This window comes from Protobothrops mucrosquamatus, unplaced genomic scaffold (assembly GCF_001527695.2).
Source record: "Protobothrops mucrosquamatus isolate PMUCROS unplaced genomic scaffold, P.Mucros_1.0 scaffold391, whole genome shotgun sequence".
NCBI lineage: Eukaryota > Metazoa > Chordata > Lepidosauria > Squamata > Viperidae > Protobothrops > Protobothrops mucrosquamatus.
Window position 1 is genome coordinate 69,985 of NW_015386723.1, and position 25,890 is coordinate 95,874.

Sequence of the window (25,890 nt, forward strand, 5' to 3'; positions counted from 1 at the left end):
CGCCGAGACCGCCACCGAGGCCCCCGCCGCGGCCACCGAGGCTGCCGAGGCCGCCGAGAATGGAAAGGCCGAGGCTGCCGGAGATGGGAAGGCCGAGCAAGCCGAACAAGCAGGCGACAGACGGCTGACCCCTCACGCTCCCGGGAAACTCACCAGGGAGGTCGACCTGGGGACAGATAGGTCTTCTGAATCTTCGGGGGTCTCCAAGGCCCCCCCTCTGCCCATCTTCGGCTCCACTACAGCGGAGCTACGAGACAGGCGTCCGCCATCTTTCGGGCATGCGCACTCCCATTTGTATTCATCTTTTCTGTATGGGTGTTCAGGTGGGTCTCTCTCACATTCCCTGGTAGATACTGAAACAACCCAGTTAGATACATTGGACTGAAAAAAATGTAAATGGCCCAAAGTCACTATCTGTAATCAAGTGAAGACCTGATCTTAACTCCTCCACATTTCAGTCTGGTTCTTTGACTAAGATCACTAATTTGGCAGCATAACATACTTGTGTGGCCAAAGTATTTATTTGGCTTGTTGACATATTTGATGTTCTGAGGATTCGTTAGGGGCAGAATCACAGAATGACTACAGTTTAAAATTAGATTTCCCCAGATCCATTTTTATAATATGTTAAATTTCTAAATACATCCCTATGTTGCCTTTATTATAAATTAAAATTTCACATGTCTGCAACTGATTTTGGAAAGTAGAACCCGGAATGAGAAATAACATACACCTCCTTCCCCATCCCCACTTGTTTTTTAATTACTAAGAAATAAGAGAAGTTGATACAGAGGAAGGAAAAAACCACAATATTCCTACATTAGCTACGTCAGCTAATGCCAGGGGCTGGAAGGTGTAAGAGGGATACCTTTGATAGAATAAGATGAAATATTTTCCATGGCCCACATCTTTTCTCAGTATTGTACTAAAGGGCCATGCTGATGGGAGACCAGGAGTATAGCCCATTGTGGATTAGCAGGGCATCCCAAGCAATAATTATATTACTAAAAACACACCTTTATTATGTGGCCTTATTGTTAATTTCATATTTTTCTTTGCATTATTATTGTCCTCATTTTACCCAACTAGCTTGCATAATTGAGGGAGTAAGAAATGCTGTTTTGCAAAAATGTGAACTTTTCGATTAATTTTTGGCATGGAATGTTTTTTCTCTCAGTCCAAGTGAGTGGAGATATTATTCTGCTCATTTACTTAGAGGTGATTATATTATAATAAATTATATTATAGCCTGGTTGCTCGTAGGTATTCATCAGCTTATTTAATACAACATTGGAGTAGTTGTTAAATACTGTAAAAGCAGTATTATTGTCATAAATGAAGCCTTTGAATAAGTGCCAATATTTAAGTCGAGGTCAATGTTACTTACGTTGCATTCCCATAAGGTTAATCTCTAATTGGGAGATACATTCTACCGGTAGTTAGTAGTTGGTGCACATGTTCTTTGTTACTTTTTCTATACCTTTCAATGCAGTACAGTAGTCTGGTTGGGAAAATACATTGTTTTTCCTAAGAATGACTCATTTTCAAAGGACTTTTGAAAATGATCTAAGAGCTATATATTGATCTTACTTAGTTTATGTTTTGGTAACAAAATATTGTTACGGTCAAGATTGTCATCAGGAAATCTCACATTCATTAGATTTCATGTTTCTTTTTAAAATGTTTGGGAGCTTTACTAGAACATGCAAGTGACTTTGTCCGAAAACACTTGATAAATGCCTCTTTTTTAAAATCCTGAATAATGTGCTAGGGTGCTAGGATAATTTTTATGTTCTCTTTAATCTATGGAGGCAATTAAAAGCTATGATTTCTATTTAAAGGAAAAGGGAGTAGAAAGGTTTTAAAATCTTATTGTAAATGCATGTGTGTATATGTACTTGCACAGCCAGTGATTTTTATTTGTTATTGTTTAACCTTCCTGTATTTTTTAAAAAAATATTTTTCTGCAGTCTGCTATGGAAAGCTACAGTTGATCTCCCTAGTGGAAAGAATATTACATATCGATATTTTCAAGGAAGTTTCTTAGAACCCAAGGTATGTATACACCAGTGAACATTAATTAAGCTTAGCTAATTGATGGTAAAGTGTTTAAAAATAATCTACAGGCACTTCCAGACTTATGTAGCTGTTCCAAAAATCTTTTTTAATTTAATTTTTGCACAAGAATTGTGCCAACTGTGCAAAAACTGAAGTATATTCACAGGAATCTGAGCTTGGAATTTTGGTGGTGGATGATGAGGACTTAATTGCTAATTAATTTTCAAACCTTGAAAATTGTACATGAGGCTTATGAAAACACTTGTTCTAAGTCAAATTTATGTAAGTCAATTCTTGCATAACTCTGGGGGTGTTTATACTTTATAGTCAGCTAACAAAATTCAGATATCCTGACAGCAGACTCTTTTTAAATCCACATTTTTTTTACACAAAAAGCATTCTAGATAAGCATAAAATCTGTATGGCAAAAGCAATGTATGTAGTATTTTTCCTATATAGGTAGCAAATGACAATTGATCCCTCCTCCTTAATCCCTGTAGATTGAACCAAATAAATACCTGTGGTGACTGCACAGTAGTAATATATTCTATCCGTTTCTTATTCAGTTGCTTTCTATGTAGAGCATAAGTAGCCTTTAAAAAAACACAAACTTAATGGTACCTTCAAATCACCTTGTTGCTGATAACTTAAATTTGAACGCAAAGTAAATATGGCACTCGCGACTTTTTCAAAATAGAAAATAGAAGTCCTGTTTGAAGGACATGCTAGAAGCAGACAATGACATAGAGGAGGCAGGAAATCCATAAGTCAGAACACTTGCCAAATCAATTCAGTATTGTCATAATTTTGTTAATCATTTACAGTACAAATGATAGCATAACCATTAAAACCATTTAGACATTAGTAGATCTAATGTAATAAGACATACCCCCTTATAATACATGCAAACTTCATAGTATGTATTGGTAAGTGTGTTTCCTTTGAGTAGGTACTCTGTATTGTGCACGCTATAAGTACCGTGTGATGTAGAGGCTTCTGTGGTAAGTATACATTTTATGGAATAGCAGAGTAGAAACATACATAAAGGATCAGTATAAATGGACATCATGAACCTGGTTGCCAACAAAGATTTAATGATGGATGGAGTTGGTGGGAGAGGATATATTGCAGTGAAGCATATGTTGCTTCAGTGTGGGGATACAGTGCAGGCAAGGTGAAAATAAATGAGATATAAGAATGAAAAAAAAATAGAGTTTAGTGTGATTGCAACTCAATATAAAATGAATGTATCCTGTGAATTGGATTAATGATAGGATAGTGCTTTTATAAACTATTTTGCTGTATATTAGAATTTTATCTACTCAGTAATTTTTCTCAGATGTTTCATATTCCTTAATCTTGAGCTGAGAAACTGCCTACATTTAGAACTGAATTAAGATAAAATCTAGATGAATTTTTTAATGTGTTAGAAACACAGGAATTAAATACGATTTTAAAGTACATGAAATATAAATTGGAAGTACAGGAGCTGATGCAGGCTTACTTCCATGTACTGTTGACATTTTAAGTATTAAGGTAAATTATTATTTTTTTGAGACCTCTAACAGAGAAATGGCAAATCTATAAATTTTGCATGAATTTTACATGTTGATTAAGTTTGATTTCTACATGTTGATTAAGTTTGAATTTGTGGTTAGAATGGCAGTAAGAAAAGAAAATAGCAATTTGCTTTTGGACTTAATCATTTCGGATTGTGAAAGTGCCATATTTTTTTGTAACAGCAACTTATTAAATGACCCTTAGTCTTAAATATTTTGGTTACTGACATAATACTCTTTTGGAATTTTAGTAAGAGCAGGCCGATTTGCCAAGAGATGATGACTTGCATATGTACTAGATTATAGTTCTTTGGATTAAATTGAATTAATCAAACATTGTCAAATAGCTCAACTTTTCTCTCTTGCTACCATATTTAAAAACTGATTCATATTTGATTAATGCTTCAAGAATCTTGCTTGACAGAGAGGCACCTACTTGGGATACTTAAACACTTGATTCATTATCATATATTTAAAAACAGCTATTAAAAACTAGTGTAAATACACATAGCTGGCAGAATACTAAGGCTGTGAACCCTTTATACTTCTATTACGACAAGCAGAAATCCAATTTTTACTTTAAGAAAAATGAAACAATATATGTCATATCCTCCTCTCAAGTATCTTGAGAAATCTATAAATGATGCTTTTTTTTCTTGTTTTGAGAAGAGGTCTTCTTGTTTCTTAAACCAATCAAAAACCCCATCTATAATGATTTTATCAATTTGAAGTTAGGTTTTTATTGTTATTTGTTTGTCTATTTTGTAACTTTTGCCTTGAACAATGGAAGTTAATATCTCCTGGTATCTGTTCATTTGAAAACGGAAGCCTCACCAGACAAAGTTTTTCATTTGGGATGTTTATCCTATTATTGTAATCTTTTTGTTGATGAGGAATATAATGTGCACAAAATACTTTCTTACGTCAGTTAAAATATATCTTCCACTTTTAATTACTTTAATTTGAAATATGTTGTTTGACGTTGGGCCTGCTTAATACAAATATTTAATAAATTGTATGAGTGCAGTGCCTAATAATTCAGAGATACAAGTGATCATAAATGTTTAATTTGTAAAATCCCATCAGATGATTGTGTCAGTAATTCAAATACATCAGCATTTTAAGTGTTCATTTATTTAAGTAGCTTTTATTCTAAAACATAGTCTGCTTTCAGTGGGAAGTGTGCTGAAAATCAGTAGTCCTGTATGTAAAGAATTGGATGATGGAAAAGCCCTGCTGGCATGCTATAGTTGTTCAATTTCAGGCATGAAGATAGTTTTCATAACTTTTGTGCCACCTTACATGTAATTGGAAGAAAATAATTCATAATGCCAGGTTTCTTTGGCCAGACCAGACCAGACCTTCTGTATTATAAAATTATTGTCCTAGCAGATCAATGCTTTGTCTGTATCTGACCTTTGGTCATGTGGAGGACCTCTGTGAAGTAATTCACTAATATGTATGACAGTGTCCATGAATTGCCTCATCTACAGTTCTGTTCTCTTTTTATTAAAGCTTTAAGTGTTAGTCCTATGAACTATCTGATAGTTTTAAATAAAACTCCTAAACAAATTTTATCACTGAAAAGAATATATATATTCAACTGCTTCCACCAAAATAAGCCACATGCGCTATATAAAACACTGAAGATATGATATTATGCTATATGCATAGAGTTAATGTTCCACCCAGGGACAGAATTTCTAAATTAATAAATTTATGTCACTAAGACATTGCTTTCCATATACTACAAAATTATGTATAATTAGATAGTATATTCTGGCTACCATGCCATCAGCAAAAGGATGCTATCCCTACACCAGTTTTTCCTAACAGTTTCCTGAGATGCAGTACATTTGTTTTTTTCCTGCTTCCTGTTGCTTGTAATTTACAGGATGATTTAGTTTCAAGGTCATATTGGTGATGGTCAGATCTCTAAATAAAACCTGGATATATATATTCTCCAGTTGGCCTTGCTCTTAAATATTAAACAGAAATGGTCAATCTAAATTCATTTCATGATCCAGATTTATTGTCTTCTCAAATACTCCTATTTCTTACGAGTCTACAATCAAAGCAGCTTCATTGCCTTCTGACCCAGGTTTTCCATTATATATTGGGCAGGAGGCATCTGAATTAATTCCTTCTCAAAACACATATATTAAAATTAAAATATATAGCATTTGTCTTTATAAATCCTAATCCTGAGATTGGACTTGCATTTCCTCAATAACATTTTGCTAGTTCAAATAGATCTTAGAGATTTATGTAAATCATATTGTTGGGGTAGGAAGAAGGAAATACGCATAACCTATAAATTTATGCATGTTATTTAACGTTTAACTGGACTTTGGACAAATTATGCTTTAAAATATAATTTTAGGGAAAGCTGTATAGAGCAGCTGAGCAATGTTGATATTTTTCTGACAAATATATATCCAAGTAGTAGGTCTGTGGCTACTTAATGGAATCTTTTGTTAATTCTTGGATATTTTACACTAAAAAAGTTTTCTGTTGAATCTAGGTAATTGCCACTGATTTTCAGCCAAAAGTCCACTCAGATGTACATTGTGTATATTCCATAGTAACATGTGGCAGGTTATATAGACTTGCAGCCTAATTAATAATTATGGAGGCTGCAATACCTGCATAATTTGTGATTTCCTACAAAACCATCATGTTAAAATATAATCCTATTCATAAGTATGAAGTATTCACGCTTCATAATCGTATTCCAGAAAGAATGTTGTCCTAAACTATGTTAATAGAATTATATCACTCCCAGTCTGGTCTTCCTTTTTATAAGAAGCCTATTTATGCGACTTATGGTAGAAGGGTATGTTTGGATGGGATTATACCCACTAGTCTAACTTAGATTTTTCACATATTCAATCTGGCCTCTGAATAGGCTGAAGTATGCAGATTTTATAAGAGATAAGGATGAATGCATATATATGGGAAATATTGTAAAATGCTATCATAAAATTCCCCCGATACCATTCTTTGTCTGGAAAAATAAAAGACTGAATTTTGATTTTACAGTGGGCTAAGGTATCATAAAAGCATCAATTATTATAATAAACTTGGTATAAATTGAGGCCAGTCTTTGTACCTCAAAGGATGTACAAGAAATTTGGCTCATGAAAGAATGTAAATGGCATCGCAGATAAACATTAATTTAACAAAAATTATTGCAGACATTTAACTTTTAAATTACAGACTATCGATGGTCCATGCCAAGTCATAATTCACAAGTGGGAGACTCATCTACCAGCACGATCAATAACCCCTTTAGGTATGGGCATCAACTGCATCTGTTTGAAACATATGCATAAGATTACTAATGTTACAAAATGGTTTAATTGGGTTATTATTTTGTAGGATTAACATTAATCTGCTACAAAGGGATCCTCCACCTAGCCAATATGAGCACTGCTTTCACAAATTTTGCAAAATGAATTTATATGACAGAAGACTTACAAATAGTATTATCATGAGTCCATTTTTATCAGGTGTCCACAGGTTTTCATTGCCAAAATTTGTGATTGCACATCTGGGTTTTAAGGCATGGCATGGTTGGATCCTGGCTCTCTTACCTTTAGTCTAGAAGCTAGGAAAAGGTGGTGGGGATCATCCTAGCACAGGTATATCATAGTTTGGAGATTCAATACACTGAATCTTAACTCGGCTCACAGAAAGGAAAAGGAAATTTTAAGTTCATTTTTAAAGACTTTGAAACACTATTGATAATCATTATGCTTTGAGATTGAAAATCCATGCTGATATTTTCACAAGTCATGCCTGTGTGATAGAAACTATAAATTGTTAATGGTAAGTTGACATTTAAATACTAGTTAAATTTTCTTAAAGAGAACAATGACCTCAGAAGCAAGACATTCTTTGTCTCCTATACTATGCTAAACATATTCATGAATAAAACAGGTTTTAAAATAAGCATAGATTACTGTAAGCATAAATCATATACCTTTCATTAATTTAGGAGAAACAGTACAACTGGAAACCTGGTATAATTTGGTCTGTTGCCTCCATTAAAAAGGTGATTTTATGAAGTAGCTTGTTTTCGAAGAATCTGAAAATATTGTCACTGGCCTTTCCATTCTACACTTCTATTATAATTGAAAGATTATTTCTCATTCAGTTGAAATGTATTGCTCAAAAGTAATTTCCATTTATTAAAAAAAATAAGGCTTCAAATTATTAAACCTAGGCTGATAGTCTTAGGCTACAGTTCTATGCATGTTTAGACAGGACAAGTCAGACGAAACTCAGTGAGACCTGTCTGAGTAGATATACATGCTTAGTTTATTTTCTGGCTTTCTGATTAAAAACAAGCCTGTCATAAGTTATTTTGGCTTATTAATTTCTTTTTTTAGTTAAATAATCAGGGATTTATGTCCTTCAACAATAAAAGTTTTTTTTCGTTCTCTGATAGTTTAGATTCAATCCTGTTCAAGCATAGATAACATCTTAAATTCAGGTAGACTCTTTGTGACACAACATGATAAATAACTTTCAACTGCCTTTAAAGGTAAATTAGTAACTTATTATAATCAAAATATTTTCTAGACCAAGTCTCTAGGTTTCAGTGACTCAACACATTTTAGAAAATTTCTTATATTTTCCAGCTAGTTTTAAAAGTTTTTAATTTACCCCTCCAATCTTGGACAAAATAATCAAATAGAAAAATGCATTATTATCCATGGGGAGGATTATTATTATTCTAACGAGAATTTTTTTTGTAATAGTGGAAAAAATGTGTCTCACATTGAGAGATGAATAATAAAGATTTATACTTTAAAATTTAAGGGAGGGTTAAATATAACTTTCAAGATGTCAAAGTTCTATTTTCAAAAACTTATATAATTATGTTGAGTTTATTGTATATTTAAATAATTCATTATTTACATTTCTATAGCATGTGAAGACTAATGCTTGAAAAGTGAAAACATTTTAATAAAATCTTTATATCTAAATCATAAATAAGTAGCAAATTAGATATTTTAGCTTCTTAGCTGATACCATCGTCTGATTCATTCCATTAGTAATAATGATATATTGTCAAGATGATGACATACTGTTTTCATATTTTAGATAACTTGGATGGAAAGAAATACATCCTACTAAGGATGTTTTAAGATATACTTTAGCAATAAAAAAACTAAGCAATCTTTTTTTTTAGGTTGCAGTAAAGTTATTTATTATCTTCCTGTTTAAATTCTTTATTGAAAATAGTACTAAATTATTGTTAATTGTGTAAACCACTAGTTATCTAATCAGAAATAAGTTGCTTAAGTCCAAAAGATATACTCTTTGGCAAGAGTAATCCTACACACTTTGGCAAGCGTGTAGGATTGCTGCCTAAACTAACAATTAAATTATAATCTGTGAAGGTGTACTATTCTCACACTTTGTCCTTTTAATTCTAGATAATATTTCCATTGATGATGGATTCTTTGGAGTCTTTGGTAAGTGGTCAATCACTGACTTTAAAACATTAAACAGCTTAAAAAAGTAAAAGAACTGTGGTGGTAGAATGGTTAGAATGCAGTACTGCAGGCTACTTCTGCTGGCTGCCAGCTGTTCAGTTTGATTCTCAACGGCTCAAGCTTGACTCAGCCTTCCATCCTTCTGAGGTGGGTAAAACGAACACCCAGATTGTTGGGGCAATAGGCTGACTCTGTAAACCACTTAGAAAGGGCTAGTAAAGCTGTCAACGCTGCTAACATCAGATGTTCTTTAAGGTAAACAATGCCTCGAAGTTCTTTTGAATAGTTTCATCTGTCGGAACCATGACAAAAGCACTATGAAGCGGTATATAAGTCTAAGTGCTATTGCTAGTAAGATGTAATATGTAAACATACTAGTAATAAGATGCACTTGAAATGAAAAAAATGCTTTTTAATAATTAGAATGTCAGAGAAGTAGAATCTTAGACTCTAAACCCCTAAAGCAGTGGTTCTCAACCTGTGGGTCGGGACCCCATTTGGGGTCAATCGACCATTTCACGGGGGTCGCCAAGCAAGGCTGTCCGCCATTTTGTGTCCGCCATTTTTTTTTGTCCGCCATTTTTTTCCCTTTTCCGGCGGGTACCTTACCTCCCTTGGGCTGGGCCAGCTGGTGGTCGGCCTGCTCCGTCTCTGCCGCTTGCCAGCTATGCCTCGGCCGGCGCAGGGGGCGGAACCACGCATGCGCGGCGCTCCCGGGCAGGGAAAGTCCTCGACTTACGACCGGTTGGGTAGTCCTCGACTTACGACCGGTTTAGTCCTCGACTTACGACTGGTTTAGTCCTCGACTTACGACCGGTTGGGGTCGCGGCATTAAAAAGGTTGAGAACCACTGCCCTAAAGCCCCTCAAAAAATCTTTTACTAAATTTTCATTTTCAATGTGTCCCAAAGAAAGGTGCAATATTATTGATTATTATGGCTGAGGAAAGCATTTGAACGCCTGATGACTTAAGCAAAGCATCACTTCTTAAGTTTATGGAAGACTTAATGTGGCTGCTTGGAAGAACTCCTGGTTGCTTAAATAAATATGCACAGACACTTTCATTTTGACTGCAGTGGTAGCAGTCATGCATAAACATACTTGCAGAAAACCAACATAACTATTCAGGACAGTTGCATTGATCCTTTCAAGTGCACTATTCCAAAATTCTGTGACCTGGAAATATTCCATTAAAAAAATAATTTTACTGAAGTTTTAGTAAACATAATAAAAACTAATAAAACTAAACTGGAAGAAACAAGAAAAGTAAAAGAACTTCAGAAATGAAGAGGAATGAAAAAAAGGAGAATATAAAAATAAAAACAGACAATAAAGAAATGACTTCCAACTTTCACCACATTGACTCTAAGCTAATATAGTAACTTCACTCTTTTAAAATTATGAATAAAATAATTCTTCTTAACTATAACCTAATTTTTATTAGGTATAGTCCACAAATCATCATATTTTCAGTCCTGACTTGGCAAAAAATCCATTACAAATTACTAGAAATATCAAACTAATAGCTGATCCCTGATCAAATAGTCCAAGTTTATATTTCTTATTTTTGCTCTTCATAAACTTCACCTTTAAATCATTCCAATGGCATCACAGGATCTGATCTTTCATCAAAAGAAGTCTTTGGCAAAAGGAGCCTTCAAAGCTTTTACCAGCCTATTTTGTAAATCCCATAAAGAGGTATCGTCTGAGATTTCTTGTCACAGCCATTCCATGTCCAGATCCTTTTCTTGATTTTTTTTTTTTTGTATTCCCATTTTGGTAATCTCAATTTTGTTGTCTTCCATGCCTTCAAAATTGTATAATGTGTGTGTAAGAGTTGTTTTTTAATTTTTTTCATCATTTTCTAATTAACATTCAATGGTTAACATTGAAATCTATATCATTTCTGAGATACTAGTTATTAATATCTCAGCCCATTTTGAAGGATTATCTGGCTCAGCCTTATAACTCTTTTCTGCCTGGTCCTTCAGTTTCCTCTAGTGTCCATCAAGCCTCAATTCCTAATACGAGTTTAATTCTGTTTCAGTAATTTCTCATGAGTATATTATTTAAAATAACAAAATAACAAATATTCCAAATCTCTGTAGTCTTCCAATCCATTTAAAACTTAAATCAAAATCCTTTTTTGCCAATTGTATATTATTTTAAACTTTTAAACTGTTTAAAATTCCTTTAATTCAAAGAAGGTAAGACTCACCAGGCTTCATATTTTGAAGTTCTCTTAATATCCATAAAATAGTTGAACTGAACATTTGCAAATGTGATTAAAAAAGTGAGTTTTATCTGGCTTATCTGACACTGCTGGGAACAAGGATGTCATCTCCCTTAGCTTCTGGCACTCAAATCCATGGGAGACCACTATTTTATGGTCTTCTCACAAAAAGCTGCCAGACAGAACACTCATGGTGGAGAGATTCCAAAGAACACTCATATCTGGAGAGATTCCAAAGAACTGATCTACTTGCCAGTTCTTTGTCCTGCACAGCAGTCGTCCATAGTGGAGATGTCTTCAATCAGCCAATATCCAGAAGTCAGAAAACTTGGAGACAACCAACAAAACCATTCACAGCAGTTGTATTGATCCTTTCAATGCGCACTACCCCATTGTTTATAGGAAAAACTTGGATTCCTATTTTTAAAATTCAGTCCTCGTTATGTTAAAATATAACTCAGAAGAATCATTCCTACAGGTAAATTAACAGTAGGAAACCCTGTAATAGGATGAAAGAACGCTCTGATAAGATCTTTCTCTGCAGTAGCTCTTTTTACCTTCTGCAAAATACATTCAATTTCATTTAGAGCCAATACTACTACACTTAATGTAAGAGGACAATTTGGAAATAAACCTCCGTTTGGTTGTCAATGACAGACACTCGCAGATACAGAAAACTGCAACATTACATTACTTTTTGACATAATCCCCATTCAAATTGAGGCACTTGTCATAACGACTTACAAGGTTTGAAATTCCTTAGTAGTAAGTCGCTTGGCGCCAAATCTGGACTATGGGGGGTGGTGAAGTCAGCATGCCCTGACACTTCACAATAGACTTCTGAATTCATGGTTGAATCATGCTCCATGAACTTCACAAGCTTTGGCATCTTCACATTTGGCGGGATTTTCTATGGCACCACTTCCGATGTGGTGTTGGTTCGCCCGCACACTGCTAGATGCACCCAATAACTTTTGAAGCAGTTCTGTTGGGATGTTTTTGATCACCCCCCCCCATAGCCCAGATTTGGCGCTGAGCAATTACTACTAAGGAATTTCAAACCTTGTAAGTCGTTATGACAAGTGCCTCAATTTGAATGGCGATTATGTTGAAAAGTAATGTAATATTGTAGTTTTCTAATGTGTATAATAAAAGTTCTGTATCTATGAATGTCTGTCATTGATATGAAATGGAGGTTTATTTCTGAATTGCCCTCGTATTTGCTGCTATGATGCTGGGATGAGTATGTATTTGTGTGTCTTTCTTCCCTACAGTGTGTTTCTTTAACTTGACTACAGAGCAGTTTACAAGAAAAAAAACACAAATTAATCCCCTTTGCACTATGTAAGATTGATTTTGGAAATCCTAACTTGAATTGTACTAGTATTCCATATAATAGTTGCTAAAATTTGATCAACCCAAATCTATTTTGATTTGGATCCATATTGACTAGTTTCAGCAGCCGTCGCAATAAGATTAGAATTGATTTTCCCTGTGGAAATGGATACTAATGCAAAAGTACCATATATACTGAAAAATAAACCCATCCAAAAATAAGGTGACCATTTTTAATCAAAATAACATAAAAATATGCCACCTACACATAAGACAACCTTCAAAATTTCAATTACGTTTTAATTTTTGCAATTGGCTTATCCATAGGTGGTGCACTTTTCATGATATTTCAATTACAATTTTGAGGGTTGGCTTGTTCTCAGATGGGCTAGTCTACCAGTATAAAGAGGTATCCATTACTTATTGCCTATACTTGTGGTTAAGCCCATCTGTGGCTAAGCCGAACACAACTTTTTGGCTGTAATTTTTTAACCTAAAACTCTCAGCTTATCTATAGTATACAGTACCCAGAGTTTTTATTTAGATGAATTTTAGTGACATTTCAGAAAGTAGCAAGATGATTTTACAATATAACTTTTGTTGCTTTGTCAGATGATGTGGAGAGCGTTGATTCCGGATGGCTGACATGTCAGACAGAAATAAGGCTACGGCTACATTTTTCTGAAAAACCACCTGTATCAATAACGAAGAAGAAATTTAAAAAATCTAGGTTTAGGTATGGTTATTTTAGTCCATTTACCATTTATTAAACTGTTTGTCTTTGCTTTTATAATGTAATGGTTGTTACGTGCTTACGTTTTTATGGGCTTTGGGTGGACTTTTTCAAAAAAGCAATAATAAAGTCAGTGCCAACATCAATTCTCAGTGGCAGAACTGAAGTTAGTTACAGTTCTAAAACTGTTTCCCTTGAACCTATAATAAGCATAGTCATACGTCACTTTTTACCAAGTGTAGGAAAAAAGTGTACATTTTTTAGTAAATATACTATTATAGTAATCTTGGACGTCTTGTGTGAAGCACATTTGAATCAATCAGGAGCTCGTCTCTTTCAGCTTCTTGCTTTCCATAATGGCCACTAAAATGCTTCTAGAAAAACATCAAGTAAGGTATAAAAGTAATCACTTTTTTCATGCTGGCCTTTGAAGGGCAGCTGGGCAGCTAATCAATCATGTATACTACTTCAAACTTAGCTCTCTTTTTTTTTTTACTGTTTAGAGTGAAACTCACCCTTGAAGGTTTGGAGGAAGAGGAGGAAGATGATGATGATGATGATAGACTTTCACCTATGCTTCATCATAAAATGGCAAATACGTTAGAGATTTCACTTATAAGTGATACTGAATTTAAGTCTCGACATTCTCAGCCTGAATGTGGATATGGTCTGCAGCCTGATCGTTGGACAGAGTATACTATACAGACCATGGAACCGGATAACCTTGAATTAATCTTTGACTTTTTTGAGGTAAAATTTGGCTATGTATAAAACTTGGCTCTTTTGTTTTGATGTTTAATGAGTGTTGATGATCAGACATTTTTTTTAAAATATGCCCTAACAGAGAATGAGATGTTTGCTCATGAATAGTCATCCTAAATCAGACTACAATTTTTATTTAAAGTTCTTGTTTAGAGTGTATAGGAAGCCTGAAACTTTTCTCCCTCTCTGTTTCAGTAACACTGTCTAGCAATGCATAATAACATATAGAGCAAACCTCAAATTAATGTAGGAGTAAGCAGCTTAGTATCCTCCAGATATTTTGAACTATAGTTTCCACAATCACCTGTTGGTGATACCTGAATAGAGCTATGGATCAATAATGTCCACACTGCAATATGTTATCTATACCTGGCCTCATCTCACTTAATGTAGCATCCAAATCATGGTGTTACTTTAATGAGCAATCTCTCTTGCCTTAAATGTCAACACCATAGTTCACTAGCCCTTCTCAAAAGTATTGAGTATACTACCAAATGTATAGAGCTTAGGCAGATCATTTCCCTTTTTCAAGAAAATCTTATTTTAAATCTCTAAATCTAGCATCGAGGTTTAAAAATAATGACAAGTTGAGTTATTTATAAATCAAACATAAAAATGGCTTTAATGAAACACCGAACATAGAATAATAGAGTTGGAAGGAACCTTGGAGGTCATTTAATCCAACCCCCTGCTTGAGCAGAAGACCTTACAGCATTTCAGACAAATGATTGTCCAGTCTCTTCTTGAAAGCCTCCACGGGTGTCAAACTCGCCGCATCACGTGATGTGTCACGATGTATCACAACTTTTTTTTCCCATTGCCGGAGCTGGGCACGGCCTCCGTATGATACAACTGGCCCACGGGCCTGCAGTTTAACACCCCTGCTCTAAAGGCAAGCCATTCCATTGATTGATTGTTCTCACTGTTAGGCAATTTCTCCTTAGTTCTAGGTTGCTTCTCTCCTTGGTTAGTTTCCATCCGTTGTTTCTTGTCTTATGGAGTACCTTTCTAGTTTTGTTTTTAGGCAAAGCTGATATTAAGGGAAATGCTTTCACCTTGCATAAGCACAAAATAATAACTTTAAATACCCAATAACTTTGTAATTATAGGAAGATCTTAGTGAAACCATTATCCAAGGAGATGAGATTCCAGGCCATGTGGGCTCCGCTTGTCTGTTATCTTCCACCCTTGGCGAATCAGGAAAGAGTTCTGGTATTCTCACACTTCCCATTATGAGCAGAATTGCACGAAAAACAATCGGAAAAGTTAGAGGTATGTTTATTTTTTTTTTAAATGGTGCCGATGCAAACATGAACTTAGGCTAAAACACTTCCCACCACTTGAATTTTAAATACTGATTCTGGTTAGCGCTTGATAGAATTATATGCATGCTGGAAGGGAGGATGATAATCTGATGACTCCACCAGAGCACCAAGAGGCAGTTTTAAGGAAGACAAGCATTGTGTGCAATGAAAATAACAAGGATCTGTTTAGTGATTATTTACATCAGTATATGTGTATCTTTCTTGTTCGGGTTTGGGAAGCTTGGTTGCTTTCCAGTGGACTTAAATGAAATGTAGCTTAATTGTTAAAAATGAAGAATCAGAAAAAAAATTCTATTTACTATCTTTCCATAGTGGACTATCTAATTATTAAGCCAATTAATGGGTTTTCCTGTGATATGGAAGCTTCATATGCCAAATACTGGAAACCAAGAACAGGACTGGATGTTGGGCATAGGGGCGCTGGAAACTCTACAACTACAACTAAGTAAGCGCATCTGATTGAATTATAATTATAAATTCATACATTGAAGTCTTCTATATGAAAGGCCGGGACAGTGGATTCTTAGATCCTAGACTTGGGTTATATTATAATTCACGCCCACAAATGACCGTTACCTTCAATACCATCAAGTAAGGTATCCTTTTGAGCTGGCTGGTGGTTTGGGGCTGGGCAATGCAGTCTTTCTCTGGTTTGGTTCCTTTTTTCAAGGCGCGTCCCAATTAGTGTTGATAGGGAGTGAAAGATCCAGCCTATGGTCATTCCAACATTGCTTCGTACTTCTGATATCCACTATTTTATCTGGGTGGTGTAGCATTATTTCACCAAGACCACCATTTATTTCTAGCCTACCAAGGCTGATCTAAAGGGTAGTCTATTCACTAGCATTTCTTCAACTGATTTCTGGCAATTCATGTTTTGCGATGAGCTTCCAAATTGGTATACCCTGTTCTGAGCACACTCATTCAACGACAGTGATGACAATATTGCCAGCCTTTCATCATGATATTTCTCTGTCAGATGGCCACAGACATTTGATCACCTTACGACAACCAGATCCCCCAGATAATACTTACGTATGTGAATTTTAGAAAGTACAACAACTAGCTACTACAAGAATTGATTATCTGTGGTGGAATTCTTTTGAATAGTCATCTATAAATTCAAGCAACCTGCATTTCCCTGAGATTAGTAGTCTTTACTACTGTGCTTGTCTTAAGAACTGAAAGGATTCAGCAAACATGGCACTTGGTAGTAAGATATAGTTTAAGGGCAGGGGCCTTTGTGAATAATACTGTAAGTTCTGGAAAGTCTTGAGCTGAGTTTTCTGCAATCATAAAACTGATGCATATGAATTAAAAAATGATCACTCAAGGAATTAGCCAAAGCTGTAAGTAACTAATTCTTTTGTGGTCTTGCAATGGAGACCTCCCCAATAGCTGCTATATGAAGCAATCGAACATATGGATGTTCTAGCATATAAGTATGAAATCTGCCACTGTATTATGGTTGCTGCTGCTTCACATAGGAGGGTTCCATCAAAACCATAAAAGAAAATAAGGTATTTTAACCTTGGGTTTTTACATTGGTGAAGTTCAAGATTTTCAAAGAGAATAATGTGTGAGGAAAGATGGAAGGGTCTAATGCAGAGATTCCCAACCGGGGGTGCGAGACGATATTCCAGGGGGGGTGAAAACATGGGTTTTCAAAATTATAGTGTATATGCATAATTTGTTGCCGTTATTTTGAACTTTTGTAAGGGGTGCAAGAAAATATCAGAAGCGTTCTAGGAGTGCGGGGTATAGAAAGGTTGGGAGTCGCTGTTCTAATGTGTTACTGCTGAGTACAGTCTGCATGAAATAAAATCCCTTGTTCCCCTCATTTGTCTGAAGGGGAAAAGTCAAATTATAGAGGCAAAAGCTAGAACTTTAATTCAACATTCTAAAGTGCTGTTCCCCAAATATTTGCTCCTCAACTAACTTCATAAATTAAAACCTTTGGAGTAAGTAATGTTTATTTTATAGTAATAAAATATGTATAATGGTAATATCATTAACTCTGCATATGAATTTTGAATGACTGAATACAGCAATATTTTTTGGTGTTTTTTTTTAAGAAATAGAAAATTTTGTAGCATAAAATTTTATATTTATATTAGCAGGGGAAACCATGACAAGATGAATCTTTACATACTGTAGATCGTATCTGTTTTATTTGTATTTGTACTGACTTTCTTTATATGGGGGTCTTTTCAGACTTGCTAAAATCCGAGAAAATACCATTGCTTCTTTAAAGAATGCTGCTAAACATGTATGTATACTACTTTTTTAAAAAACATAGATTTCTTTTTGCATAGTAAAATTTAGAAATGTCTGTTTGTAAGTAAATAAACGATCCATACTGGAAAGGAACTGGCTGGAATCCAATTAATATTTTTCTGCCACGGATAAGCCCTCAATATAAGAGTGAGAGAGCCATTCCCCCCTCTTCTTCTGTTCCCCAAATCTGCTGTTGATAGACACCAATTATCCTGGGTTCCAATTATAGCGTGCGACTTTTTAATGGAAACATATTAGGATACTTCTTTTCATGCTAGCTTTTGAATGGCACACATGAATTAATAGATTCGTTTTTTTATAAACATCAGTGTTCGGTCTTCCTTTTCATTTCTTACAACTATTGTCTCCTCTTTCTCAAAAAAGCAAAAAAAAAATTGACAGTGGGATATTTATGCAGTTTAATTATACAGCACCTATATAAAAGATAAAAAGATTGGGGGGAAAGCAGCATCCACTTTTACATATTTTAATTGTCACATTTTCTATGAAAAATTTACGCTGCTATTCTGGGGATTTTAACATATTAACCCTTTAATAGGTTTTAGTGCTATTCCCAAATATTATCCTTGTAAAATTATAACTGCTGCCTTGTGAATTTTCACAGTGGGAGAAAGGTCTTAAATACTTTACAACCTAATAGCTACCTCAAAATTCTAGCTATACGATGCAAGCAGAAGAAGGACTGCAAAAGCATAAAGAACAAAAATAAGAAGACTCTGAAATTATATCAATTCTTTTTTAAATGTCAATATTGATTGTTTACTTAAAAAGTATCTTATGCCAGCAAATTGCCAGTTGATGTAATATATAAAATATAATGGGATGGGATATCTCAGTGGTTAAAGACAGTCACAGAGTGAGCTCGTGTTATTTAATCCAGCTCCTACCAATGTAGCAGTTTGAAAGCATGCAAATTGGTACTACTTTGGTGGGAAGGTAACAGTGTTATGTGTGCCTCAGCATATAGTCATGCTGTCCACAAGTGTCTTTGGACAATGTTGGCTGTCTTGGCTAAGAAACGGAGATGATCTTTATCCTTTACGGTCGGATATGACTGGATAGGGAAAACCTTTATCTTTAAAATATCTTTAAAATATAATAACTATATAGGTCCAGGTAAGCATGATGGAACAAAATAGAGAAAAATATTAAATATCAGAAATTATTTCATAGCACATTTGGGGAAGCAGTAATAGTATCATAAGAAAGAGTATTTGTCAAAAAAATTAAATACCTGTTGTGTCCCTGATAATAGGTTCATTTCCTCTGGAAGCCATGGTCAGCTTATCTGATGTTCTCACTGAAGGAAATTGACTCCATTTGCACCAGTTTCTTCAGCTGCTGTGTTATTGGAAAACTTTTTAAAAGTTTATTACTTTTTAGAAAAGGTGCAATTGAAATTGTGGGAAAAGAATGAATGAAAAAGTTACTCTAGATCTTAAATTTTCATACATTTCTTTTTCACGCATTTATGCCCACCTATTCTAAGAGGTCTCCCCACTCATTCTAAGTTGAAGGCAGCTTTGTGAAAGAAGCACTGTGGATCCAATTCAAAGTCAAGGAATTATTTTAAAATTCTTGCCCAAATTATGTACCTAAGGGAATTTTAATGCATAGTAATAGAACAAGGGATCATTTATGAATTCTATGAAGGGGGATAATGTTGAACATTGCTTGAACTTTTTGTTCTTATAGCTTGAAGGTGCCTAAAATGTTCCCCCACAGAATCTCAATAAGCTGCTTTTGTATTATAAATTTCAATAGGAAAGATGGAGGAAATTTTTAATTTCATGAGGGATTAAAGTAATGTTATATGACTTAATTAATTGAATGCGTATTAATGAAAATAAAATGGAATTTATTTTTGTGTCCTGGGCCTTCCTGCTTCTAGGAGTGTGACTTCTGGCCTTTCTCTCAAAGCATACATTGAGCCATCAGATTCCACCGAGAAGGGTGACATGAAAATAATGTAACAGGCTTGGAATGAATGGGAGAGAACTCCTTTCTGTGCATGTTTTTTCTACTCAGCTTCTAAATTCTACACTGCTTAACCCCCCCTCCTCCTTCCCTCACTTTTCACCTAGGGAGCAGCCTTTGTGGAATTTGATGTACACCTTTCTCGAGATCATATCCCAATTATATATCACGATCTTACTTGCTGCATTGCAATGAAAAAGGTATGTTGATTCATTTTACCTGACTTAGTTAATGTTTTAGTTTATGTTAGTTAATGTTAAAACTGTTACATGGTTTTAACTCAAGAAGCTAGCATTGTTGTTAACAATACAGTTCAATGAATGGTTTCTTTTTCAGAATGCTGTATTTTACCTATTTATTTCCTTCTCTTGATACTCAAGGTTAAAGTTACAATAAACCATTAAGTTTAAAACAGTTATTTATCTGAATAAATCACATGGATATTTATTAGAGTAACATGTCTCAAATGGGGAATTAGGAAAAAATATGTGGTTTTCTGCAAAGGACTGTCTTTCATGTGCTGTCTTGTCTTGGGGTTTTTTTTGTTGTTTTTTTTTTGTTTGTTTTTTTGCCGTTATATCTAAACACCATGAAATTCCTAGTAAGGTAACCTTTAATATTGTCCTCAATGTTACCTTACTTATTAGCTCCAGGGTTTTTTACTTCTTTTTTTAATTAATATATAAGTAATATAGATTCCTTCATACAAATTTGTATAAATAGTTATTACAAAAATGCTGGAATTAGTAAAAATTGTAATTAACTTTAAAGCATAATCTGTATATGTTCGTCTGGGAGTAAGTCCTGTTAAATTTATTTATTAGTTTTTTGAAATCTTACCTTTATTATTTTATAAGTAACTCAAGGCAGTAAACAAACCCCATTCCTCCTCTTATTTTTCCTATAGCAACAACCGTGTAAAGTGGGTTGAGCTGAAAGAGTGTCTAGCCCAAAATTGCCCAGCTGTCTTTTATCCCTAAGGGCAGGGATGGGGTGTGGGGGGGTTAGAACTCACATTTTCCTGGTTTCTAACCTGGAAACCATTTTCCTGGTTTCTAACCTGGAAACCATTTTCCTTGTTTCTAACCTTTACTAGCAGATCTACTTCCTAGCAGATAGCCTTAGAAGAATTTCTAATATTCAGTGACTTTATAACCTACCTTTATTTTTCACTCTTTCTGTAAAGAAAAATGAAGCTGAACCGTTGGAATTATTTGAGATTGCGGTTAAAGAGCTTACATTTCCCCAGTTGAAGTTATTAAAGGTACAGTAATGTATTGACTGATTCATTAAGTATTTCTCAAAAAATAGACCAAGTAACATGTTATTTATCCGGGCTGCCTACGGTTAAGGAAACCATTTGTTCCTGACTTAGTGGGCAGTTCCAGTCAGTGGAAGATATGAGATTGGCCCAGTGTTCTCTCCCTTGTGAGGTACCCCAAAGGTTCTCTCAAACTTTGTATTTCATATCTTCATAAAGCTGCCGGGAGAAGTTATCTGGTTACTGGGGTGCAAAATTATTAATATACTGCTCATACTCATTTTAATATTACCATCAGGCCTTGCTAGAAATGCTGTCCAACTCCTGCCTGGAAGCTGTTAGGGTCTGGATGGCTTTTCTACCATGCTGCCAACATTATGGAACAAACTCCCTCGAAAAATTAGGCTGTCTCCCTCAATGATTGTCTTCTAAAAGCTTTGAAGACTTGGTTTTGAGGAATGTTTGTGATTGTTGCTATTTGGATGACTGTTTCTCATTATTAAGTACTATAATTAATGTTTGATTGATTATGTGCTATCATGTCAGCATTAGCTCTTCGAGATCACATAGATTTTCTCTATAATGTTCTGTTCCTAACCTCTTTAGATCTTCCAGTAGTGCACTCATCACCATTGAGTCCAACCACCTTACTGCTGATTGTCTTCTTTCTTTCCACCTTTCCCAGCATTTGAGCCTTTTCTAGGGAGTTAGATCCTCACATTGCGTGTCTTAAAGATGATAATTTGAGCCTTCATAATTAATATTGTTGTACTTTAATGTTTGAATATTCTGTTGTAAGCCATTGTAGTTGTGAAAACTTGGCAGGATAGAACTTTTATATACACATTCCTGACACTGACATTTATAAGACTCTAAATGTCAAGAAACTCACGATGCTGGGTAGGCAGTTTATGTCTTTATTTTTAGGACAAAATTTTACAGATACTGTTCAGAAAATGAATATGCTTGAAAGGCTTTGCTACTTTTGATAAACGAAGATTTCTAAAATATTTATTATTTCAATTTGTAGTTGACACATGTGACTGCATTGAAATCTAAAGATAGTCAAGGTATGTAGAAATCTAAATTCTTGGTCATGCTTGCGCACTGCATATTTATGAATTTATTAATGACCTTGCTGGTTAATTTCAATAGTTTGTAGTGTGTTTAGGGGGAGTAGATTTTATAATATAACATTAATATGCAAAATATATTTTCCATTTATAAGATCTCTCCCCTGGTTTTTAGTGATTTACTCTCCTATTTTTTAATAAAGCAATAAGCCACAAATTTTTTTTTAGAAAAACATGCAGTAGTTTTTTAAATCAAATTAGTAGTATCCCTTTGGAATTGGTTTTCCTGGTTAACCTGAGCAGTATATCTGATGTTGTTGTTAGTTGCAAAGTCGTGTCCGACCCATTGCGACCCCATGGACAACGTTCCTCCAGGCCTTCCTGTCCTCTACCATCTTCTGTAGTCCATTTAAGTATATCTGATACAGTTTGATAATTCTGTATTGAGATATTGAAGAACGGCATTTACTGCATAGATGTTTTTTAGTCTAAGTCCCTCCTATTTTATGGGGCATTTAAGATGGGTTTTATAAGAGATGCTTATTGATGTATGAATTTTTTTTAGCATTCAGAAAAGTCAAGGAAGAAGATTAATAGGAGACAATTTAGATGTGCAGTTATCATTAAATTAGCCACTATTGCATTTATCTTACTACAGCTCTACCTTGGAGCAAGATCATTGACATTTCTAGAGATGGGGCAATAAATTGCTGGCCTTTATAAATGGGTGGGTAGTATGTCAGCCCTTCCTTAATAGTTCCTGAAGCTCCCCGAGACCTTGGCCCTGAAAATGCATGGCAGAATGTCGAAATGTTGATGGTGTGATTTACATGCTTAGAAAGAGTGATATAAAAATGAGGACGAGAGTGCACAGTCTCCTACTTTCACCCTTAATCCTCAAATCCAAAAATGGGCCCTAGTTTTTCAGTTGTGTCCCTTCCATTGACATCATAGTCTCATTGAAAGATTTCTGATCCATTAACAGTTAGGCATGTGAATTGTAGCCTCCAAGATGAAAAAATTGGACATCTCTACCTCAGACTACGTGAATTATCATTGGTAATTGCATACAATGTTGAAATTGGGTGCCCTTTTAAAAAAAAAACTTCTTTCATTTTATATTCCTTCTCTACAGAGTCGTTTAAAGAAGAAGAAAATTTACCTTCTGAGATGCAGCCATTCCCTTCTTTACAATCAGTAAGCTACCATTTATTCTATACATTTTAGTATAAGCTTTGAAATAGAATATACTGGAGGTATTAAAACCCAAGAGAATAATCCCATAGTTTAAAATTAATACTAAAATAATATCTGGCCCTATCACAGATAATGAGCAAGATGACGTAAATAATTTTAATTGCTTTTGTTGCTTTGTAAGTATTTTTAAATCTGTTGCATAATCAGAGCTGAACTTTTATGCTTCTAATGCTTGTGGCTAAAGACAGATTATAGACAATGATTCCAGTGTCTGCCTCATGGAACTCTGCTAGCATTTATTTTGTTAATTTGATATTATACATGTAGTATGAGTATACTCAAGGCAAGAATAATCAGTATATATGTATCAAACTTAATTTTAAAAATCACATATAATCAATGAAAATAAATCAAGGGTAGGTAGCCGGTAACAAATACCAGATAAACATTAAGGTGGCTATTGCAAAAGGTGAATTTTTGAAACCAATGGAAATTCTTTAAGATAATTTCAAATAGATCTCTTGGAGCATCGATGTAGAGAAAATTCCAGTGCACTAAACTGATAAAAAAAGCAGATTCAAGAAACAGATTTTTTAAAATTAGATCAGTTAACTGCATGCACATTTTTCTTTAAATTTCTATAACTAGAAAGTCTTAAGAATTTTTTTTAATGAAAGCTGATTAAGTTAATGAAAAGATAGGAAGTTAATATAACGAACTGCATTTATTGATGAAGTGAACCTAGTAAAGTTTTTATTTTTTAAGAATCAATTTTTGCAATGTAGCATTAACCTTAAGATCACAGGCTTTAGAGCCGACATGTCAAACTTGTGATGTCACGCAGTGTATCGGAACTTTTTCCCCATTGCGGGCAGCAGTTTGACACCCCTGCTTTAGAGGATTCAGTTTGGATAAAATTTCCTTCTTTCACTGGTGGCACCTATTTTTATGTGATGATAGATTTCCTATATGGCATTCATTACAATGTAATAGACTATTTGAGAATCCAATTGATTCTCAAGTTGCCATTTGTAGTTATTTGGAAGTCTTCAAAAACAACTGTTATAAGTTCTAAAAGAACTCCAAGATCAGAAAAATCACTTCTAAATACAGGTAAGTTAATACAGTTTTATTGATCAACCAGGTAATGTCAAATTTACAAATTGTGCGTGCAAAATGATAATTTACATGAATATATATAAATTACATACCAATTACAAATTCAGATTTTGCCTGTAACTGCCAAAATCCATTAAAAGAGGGTCTGTAAATCAAGGCTTTATGCTTGGTCTGATCAGTAGTGCTTATATTCCTGGAATTCCTTTTTTATCCAGGTATTAGAATTGATTCCTGAAGAGGTTGGATTTAATATAGAAGTCAAATGGATCTGCCAGCAAAAGGTAAGAATCAATTTCTTAATATACAGTGTTCACATAAACCTTAAGTTTTATCTATTTCCTTTAAGGCAATGGTTATATTATAGAACAATAGTGTTGGAAGGTATTAAGACATTTCAATGGTTGTCTGTTACTAAAACCAGTATATACACACGAGCTTGTAGTTTGGTGTGAGGAAGATACTTTTCTAAGATGAAAATCAATGACTTGAGTAAAACATGGAGATATGCCATCTGTACGTGTTCCAGGTAAAAATTCAGAATTGGCTATTGGCTAATTCCATTCTATACAATGTTTATAGAGAGAGAAAGGGAAATCTCCCAAAGATTCATCTGCTAATTTGACTTTCAATTGTAAAATAACTATTCTATACTGTACCAGTGAAGCCTCAGTGTACAAGACCATTTCGTGGCAAGAATTTCTTTTAAGACCAAATATTTATTAAGCTGATTGAAGTTCACTTCATATTGTTCTTATTTATGTTTTTATATCATTTGCATTAGTATATATGATTTTTACATAAAGAAATGATGTAAATTGATGCAAGTGATACTAACATTTTGTCATTACCTAAATCTGATAAGTAACGTTAATTGTCTGAACAAACCTTGAAAACAACTGACTTCTCTGATATTTCAGAGTCTGAATGCAAATTTAGTCTCTTGTTCCTGAAGTCCATTAATTGGAGTTCCATGAAATTGAGATTTTGGTCCAGTGAATGGGAGCCAAGTTATATATCAAGAGATATTGTCTAATCATGATCTAAATCCATGTCTTTCCATAAAACTTCATTAACCCTACCTCTGTGGCTTTTATTTTTTGTAGGATGGTATGTGGGATGGCAACCTTTCAACTTATTTTGACATGAACGTCTATCTAGATATAATTTTGAAGACTGTTCTGCTCAAAGCTGGAAGAAGAAGGGTTATATTTTCTTCATTTGACGCAGATGTATGCACAATGTGAGTTTAATGAAAATACTTTTAAGGGCCATTTCAGTGAAGTAATTTTATCGTAGAAATGTTTTATATCAGTAGAATGTAAAATACCGTATAATTAGAAGATTCACATTCTTCCTCCCCAACAATCCTTATGTTACTATGCTTGAAATTTCTAAGCCAGGGAATAAGTGTATCCAGTGCTTTTTTTCAAAAAAAAAAAAAAAAAAAAAAAAAA

General features: G+C 34.4%; 1 protein-coding gene across 1 annotated transcript in view; it reads left to right on the forward strand.

The window, feature by feature from the left end:
* Positions 1-25,890, forward strand: part of GPCPD1 (glycerophosphocholine phosphodiesterase 1) — a 52,279-nt gene that overhangs the window by 17,502 nt on the left and 8,887 nt on the right. Inside the window, exons 4-17 of the mRNA XM_015815972.2 lie at positions 1,971-2,055; positions 6,837-6,912; positions 9,065-9,103; positions 13,304-13,427; positions 13,928-14,174; positions 15,296-15,458; positions 15,824-15,956; positions 17,726-17,780; positions 19,894-19,986; positions 20,973-21,050; positions 22,078-22,117; positions 23,256-23,317; positions 24,652-24,717; positions 25,540-25,676. Coding sequence (XP_015671458.1) covers positions 1,971-2,055; positions 6,837-6,912; positions 9,065-9,103; positions 13,304-13,427; positions 13,928-14,174; positions 15,296-15,458; positions 15,824-15,956; positions 17,726-17,780; positions 19,894-19,986; positions 20,973-21,050; positions 22,078-22,117; positions 23,256-23,317; positions 24,652-24,717; positions 25,540-25,676 — 1,398 coding nt within the window. The remainder of the gene's footprint in view (positions 1-1,970; positions 2,056-6,836; positions 6,913-9,064; positions 9,104-13,303; positions 13,428-13,927; positions 14,175-15,295; positions 15,459-15,823; positions 15,957-17,725; positions 17,781-19,893; positions 19,987-20,972; positions 21,051-22,077; positions 22,118-23,255; positions 23,318-24,651; positions 24,718-25,539; positions 25,677-25,890) is intronic.